Raw genomic sequence first — 7039 nt, forward strand, 5'->3', positions numbered from 1 at the left:
CGTGTTCACCAACACGATTTTTAATCTATTGATTCGTGTTCACCAACACGATTTTCCCCTTTTTTTCGTGTTGCACAGCACGATTTTAAAAGCAATGTATTTCTACTGGTAATGTGTTTCGTGCCTGCAGCACGTCTTTTTCTCCGGTCGGGTCGTGGAAGACCGGAAGCTGTGTGGTTCATAAAAACATGTTCTTACCCAATAGCTTGGTTTCAGTCACGTTACTTCTATGACGCGCGAAATTCAAGTGGAGGTCAGGAAGTGAAAACGCAATCATTCATCAACGCAGGAATCATGGAGGACACCGACTATGTCAAACAATTAAATGAACCTGCACGCCACAGATATCGTGAAAAAATCACAACACACTCACAATGGTAAGAGCACCAGACATTAGATCACATGCCAATATGTTTTTAGGTAAATGGTCAAATGTAACTAGTATTTAAGGGTAACAGTTACAAGAGATGGCTAAGCTAATGTTGGTAGCCAGCTAGCTTATAGACTTCTCCATCCTGCTTAAACTTAGCAAATATTCAATGAAAACATATTTTAAGTTTGGGGTTGCAAGTAACTTCAATTTCACAACTCTAAACGTTTCAATATATTCAATGTTGTAGTTAATTATACAAAATATTTCATTGTGATGGTAGCCGGGGCATAGCTGCAATGCTAAATACTTAGCTTACCTAGCTGCACACGAGCTAACGTTGTGTCTTGTAGGCTAACTTAACTGTTACAATCATTCCCCGAATTCACTTTAATGGCATTATGATTCAATAAATCCGGTTCACACGGCTGATGTTGCGTTTGGGTCAACATCAGCTAATGTTTGGTTAATTAGACATTGCTAGTTTGGTTAGCTAAAGCTTCAACCTACTAAGCTAGTCAGCAATTTGTTAATGTGAGTCCACTGACAGCAGACAACTGCAACAACTTCAACAACCCAGCAACGAGGTTTCACTATACATCATTACATTTAAACATGTATAACGCGGGATAATAAAGACTTTGGTTCAATAATAATGTTCTACAACTACACTTTTTATTTTATCTTACTTTTATTTCTTTTGATCGTTGAAATGATTTTAGATGAACGTTATGCTCCATGCTTACACATTTGGGTGGTTGGAAATATGTTTTTGGTCCTTAAATGAAATACATAGATTTCAGTCATTTATTTTGAGGACAACATTATTCAGTATCTTATTTGCATGTTGCAAATAATACATATTCTTAGGATATTCTTTACATGTTATGCTGTATAGAAGGGCCTCAACTTAAACTTAATTTTTATTTCAATGAATGTGCTTAAAAATGAGCTTTATGTTTAAATAGTTTGATTTGTCTCTTTAGTCAGTTGTTTGATCTATCAATGGTTTAAGCTCTGACTAACTTAACTCTTCTTACGTTTCTCCTTCTTCATCCAGTCTATTATGTCCTATAACGGAGGGGCCGTCTTGGCCATGCGAGGGAAGAACTGTGTGGCGATAGCAGCGGACCGGAAGTTTGGCATCCAGGCTCAGATGGTCACCACAGACTTCCAGAAGATCTTCCCCATGGGAGATAAGCTGTATATTGGGCTGGCAGGACTGGCCACTGATGTTCAGACAGTGTGAGTGTGTAGACCTCCACCTTGTTCTCTCAAAGTGGCTAAACAGTTGTGAACACCAGGGTACTATGATGACAGGATTGATTTTGTTAAATATGTTCTTTATTCTCGCGTCCAGGAGAGAAGCTTTAAAATGAGACTAAATGGAGTCTCTGAAAAGATTCAAATGGGATACTTTAATTAAAAAAGGCGCGGTAGTGTTACAGACAGAATATTGTTCCGGCAGAAAACAGCTGTGATCTGGCTCTCCTGAGCAAGAAGAGAAGAGAGTGGATCTCTCCTCCGGCGCTGTTATATATCCTCTGCTGGCTCCTCCCCGCCAGCCGGCTCACCTCGTCTCCAATGTCCGTTATTGCATTTAAACAGAGGATAGGTTCTTTTCACATTCAATATATGCTTAACACGCCGTTTCTCCTCATATTCTCTTTCATCACTTTTCATTTAACACATTCTAAACGCTGTAATCAATACTCTAAACAATACTTCTCGGCTCGTTTGGTTTCCGGTCATTCCGGATGTTGTCACATGCTACTCTCGTCCAGGGGTGAAAGTGGTTTGAATTTCTTGCAGGTACTATAATGCTACCCCGACCTTCATTGGTTCATATTGTTCTCCTCCCGCCCCCAGCTTCATGCATCCCTGAACACAAACTTCACATTTTTAATGTCTTTATGGGGTAGAAATTAGAAACACTTGACAATATGTATAGTCAATTATTTATTTTCAATTGTGCATAAAACTTGTGTCAAAACTTAACAGACCATTAGCAAGGCATGTTGAGGGACGTAAACTACACACTTTTCCACATTTTCCACAGAGGGCTGAAGTAGCTCTCCTCTTCTGTGTACCGGCGAGCCATGCAGCTTGTTGAGTGGGCTGCTCTTCTTCCTTTGCCCAGCCAGGTCTTCACATAAGGCAGTGGATCCCACTGTCTGCATGGTGGTCCCACAGAGCTGATGAAAAGGAGATTTGCTGCATTTTTTGTTGTAAGTTTGCTCCTATACTCAGTTATGATGTTATTCATTGTGCTGAACCCCCGTTCACAGTCAGCATTGCTTGGAGACAGTGCCACTGCCATGAGCAACTTCTTCATTTTGTTGGGAATGTTTCTTCCTCCACTGGCCTTGTATTCTGTGAATCCAAGATGGGCCTATTGTTGGTTCACATGTAGGACATCACACAAAGCCCTCACCTCATTATCTCCAAATCGAGGATTGTCATGGTCCCAGTTGTCAGGGTTGAGGACTGCCATTTGATTGATAAGGCTGTTATAAGCCTCTTTTCGGTTGGCTGCAACACTGGCCTGTGCTCTGTTTGCTGTGGTTGTGAAGAGTCTTTTTTTCATATTGTCTGCCATTGTCTGCCTGTTATTGTATATGTAATATTTTTCACTCCCTTCTCTTTTTCAAGTGAGGGTGCATAACATTCAACTGGGACCCTTATGCACCCCCGTAGAACCGGGCCTGGAGGTGGCCAAACTACGGCCCGCGGGCCACATGCGGCCCGTTGATGTGTTTAATGTGGCCCGTCCAATATTGGTATAAATGAGCCAGGGTTCCCGCGCTGATCTTAAAAAGCCTTAAAGTCTAAAATACAACGATCCAATTTTTATTTATGTTATCCCCCACTGTCCACACGCCGCGCGCGCCGCGAAAAGTCCCTTCCTCCCTGGTCGTCGCAGCTGCGCGTGGACGTCGCCCCGCGCGTGGGAGAATGAGATTAAAACAACCCTCAGCCCGACATGAATCAAGACGGAACCAAACAATGCCCTCCGGCCCGGCTGTCACATTGATACATCATTGTGGCCCCTGAGCCAAAAAGTTTGGCCACCCCTGTTGTAGGACATTAACGATAAAACAGAATATTGTTGTTCTACTTTTAGACATCTCGAGATCGACTGGGGATCGACTGGTTGGGCACCCCATATAGAGATATACAGTTTGCTAGTTAGCTAACTTATTATATTCATCATGGCCAGTGCTTGAATTGGGCCGGTACTCACCGGTACGCAGTACCGGCACTTCTGATTTTTACCCATGTGGTACCGGCACTTCTTACTGAGTACCGGCAAGTTGCCGGTACTCAGTAAAATGCCGGTACTCAGCCGCCGGCAATATACGTATATATTGTGAACGCAACGCAGCGCAAATTTGGGTCTGACTCTGCCTCACAGAGGGTGACTGGCTGTCTACATGACGTGGCCTGCCGACATTGCCACTTTCATACAGATCATACTAATGCCCTCGATTGGTCTGTCATTCAAGCTCGGGAGGGTGTGTGTTGGTGTATGTGTGGCGCGAGCGAGCGAGAAAGCGCGCGCACCGGTTACGTGTATTGTTGTTAGCATCTGGTGCTAGCTAGCTGCGCTAACGGATATAAGGAGCTGTTTCAACAACAAGGTGGAGGGACAGTCCTTTGCTGTCAGACTGAGAGGCTGATAACTACAGCTCTGGTGAGGTAAATTACTCTCTGAGTCTTTAGATAGTTAACTTAGTTTAAGTTATCTCAGTGGGTCTCAAACGGTTCGGTCACCATTTATGTAAACACATATTTCCATTTGAGGAGGTAGTGATTAGTAAAATATGCATCAATAATACAAACAAAATGTTAACTAGGTGAAAAAAGGTAAGATAAACTTGTTGAGAGCTAAAACTAGTCTTTGCTGTTGCCTCAAAGAGGAGCAGGGGGGAGAGGAGGGAGACAGGAGAGGCCGATTCAGGAGCCCAGACACACTCACAACTATAAATGAACCAAAAACAAATAAATAAACAAGTTTCAATGTTTTTTCATATTGGATATTGTATGTTATTGGTTATGGCCATGTACTTATGATTTTATGATTATTTAAATGTATACATTTTTGTTTCATATGGGTGTAGTCTCTTTATTTCCCCCTCAAAATGCACCAGATTGATGTATTTAAGTCCAACATTTAAAAAAAAATCTTACCGGGGGAGCATGCCCCCGGACCCCCCTATAGGATTTGAGACCCGGCCTACTGTTCCCAAATAGAGTTGCAATTTTTTTTAAATAGTAACCCATCTCCATATGTTTCTTTTTGGGTAGTAGATTTAAAGAGGGCTATCACTTTGTGCAGCAACGCTATTGACAAATAAATCCAGCAAAATGGCACAAAAAACTGGTAGTGGCCTCAGCCAGTAGGAGTCAAGCTTTACTTTCTTTTATATCCATAAAGAAAAAGTAAATCTGTTTACAGTCGTTTCATTATGGATGTTGAGAGGTATCCATATATCTCTTCATTTTGCTCTCAAAGTGCACCAGATTGATGCATCTAACTTCAATATTTTAAAATAAATGTTCCCGGGGGAGCATGCCCCCGGACACCCTCAGGTCCACTCCCCACTTATAAAAATAGCACTTTACCACTGCACCCCCTCTAATCTCAGATGCACCCTGAGTCATTTTGTTTAAGTACAGTGAGCCTTTCTAAAATATACAGTAAAGAGACAAACCCACCAGCATTATAGGATATACTATGACTTTGTGCCAAATACTTGTTGCTGATTTAGAGTACTGGCACCTTTTTTATTCCAATTCAAGCACTGATCATGGCCAGGTTCATGTCCATTCTCTGGGCTAAATAAGCATCATCACCTGTGTCATCTGTGGGCGTTGTTTTTCAAATTTTAAGCACATTCTGAGTTTCTTCATCTCTCTCCTTTCTCTTAAACATCTGAAGAGTCGTCGTTTGCATTTTTGCTTTAATTACCACGTAGCCTAATTTTCTAGCTGTCATTCAGTCACTCCATTCTTTTCTCCTCCCGCTGTTCTGATCAAGTGGGAAAAAGCTAATATGTGACCCGCTCTATCGAAATCAGTCGGAAGTCGCAACGGCTCATTTCAAAATAAACGTGGATTTGCGTAAAAAAATAGTTTTTCGGGGTTCGGGTGTTTTGTTTGATTTTAAATAAACAAAGTCTTGGCTTTCAGAATATTAAACTTGTTTCGACAAATTCAGATGATAAATACAACTTACAAGCTTGTAACGGCATAATTACAAGCGGAGAACGGAGTAACTTGAGGTCACAGCAGGCATAACAACAGCCGGTGTTTCTCGTTACTGTTTTCCCCGGGACACAAACACAATACGCACAAATGCAAAAATACACAAACACACACACGTATACACACACACACACACACACACACACACACACACACACACCACACACACACACACACACACACACACACACTCGCGAGCTTCCCCCAGACCAGTAATCCAAACCAAAATATCTGCCCTTCGTAGTATAAATTCCACGGGTGGAGCTGTCAATTCTTCCTGGTCCTCCGGACCGCCTGGAAATCTCTTACCGGTACTAAGGACCGGGTAGGACCGGCACACTTTCAACACTGCTCTCGTCTGTAAACAATAATGTATTCAAATAAACTGTACTTTCATTTAATATTCAACATGGTAGTATCTCGACATCTATCGTTGTAGTGTTAAATCAGTAGGTTTCGGTTTTCACCACACCACGTCATTTCGCTTCTCAATTCACCTCTTTAGGAATTCGTATATTAGCCACATGCTAAATGCTAACCGTAGATGAAGGATTTTCAGAATAAAAGCTTAACTGCTTGTGCACAAGAATTTCTGGTTTTTCAGTATAAAAGAGCGTTTAAACTGACGGTATGTTTAAGCTACATTATACCATCAAAACATTGATTTTAATTTCTAACAATTTACAACTCTATAAAGCTACAACTCTCAGATCTAGACTAAGTAAGACTTCTCATTTAGAGAAAGCCTGGAGTTTCAAGTACAATACTACACCTATAATGTTTATACCAACAACAAAAGTGTTGTAGTTGAATAGTATTACTATGCATTCAAATAAATAGGGGAGAAAACGTTATTAGAAATTCTGCTATCCATAGCTTTGAAATAAGTTAGATTTGTGATGACTGAATTCAATGTAAATATCTGAGGATTGATGGACGTCTTTGCCTTGTGTGTAGATCCCAGAGGCTTAAATTCAGACTGAACCTGTACGAGCTGAAGGAGGGTCGCCAGATCAAGCCCAAGACCTTCATGAGCATGGTGTCCAACCTGTTGTACGAGAAGAGGTGAGTGCACTGAACTTAATATAGACCCATGTCCACATTTAAGCTGCTTACAGTAGGCACAAATACCTGCATAAATGGTAAATATGTCATGCTCTCATCAGGTTTGGGCCATACTACATCGAGCCTGTGATCGCCGGAATAGATCCAAAAACCTCCGAACCATTCATCTGCTCCTTGGATCTGATTGGCTGCCCCATGGTGACAGAAGACTTTGTTGTGAGCGGAAGTTGTGGTTCTCTCCTTGTTGCATTATTATTTGCACAGTGGCAGCTCTTTAACCTGCATTACAGTACCTTCATATTCACTGACCACACTCACTAGAGGAAGTAGGGCTGT

General features: G+C 41.6%; 1 protein-coding gene across 1 annotated transcript; it reads left to right on the plus strand.

Moving 5' to 3' along the window:
- Window positions 1-287: 287 nt before the first annotated feature.
- Window positions 288-7039, plus strand: LOC307030077 (proteasome subunit beta type-3-like). The gene is made up of 4 exons (XM_079666293.1): window positions 288-377; window positions 1431-1615; window positions 6596-6703; window positions 6805-7039. The coding sequence occupies exons 1-4, from the start codon at window positions 375-377 to the stop codon at window positions 7022-7024; spliced, it is 516 nt and encodes a 171-aa protein (XP_079522419.1). The 5' UTR covers window positions 288-374; the 3' UTR covers window positions 7025-7039.

The sequence above is a fragment of the Notothenia rossii genome (genome assembly GCF_949606895.1).
Source record: "Notothenia rossii genome assembly, chromosome: 2".
Classification (NCBI taxonomy): Eukaryota; Metazoa; Chordata; class Actinopteri; order Perciformes; family Nototheniidae; genus Notothenia; species Notothenia rossii.

What these genes read in the sequence shown, in the direction of transcription:
- LOC307030077 (XM_079666293.1), top strand. An exon ending in GCCACTGATGTTCAGACAGT is followed by an intron (nt 1,616 to 6,595) that starts GTGAGTGTGTAG and finishes CCTTGTGTGTAG; the next exon opens with ATCCCAGAGGCTTAAATTCA. An exon ending in AACCTGTTGTACGAGAAGAG is followed by an intron (nt 6,704 to 6,804) that starts GTGAGTGCACTG and finishes TGCTCTCATCAG; the next exon opens with GTTTGGGCCATACTACATCG.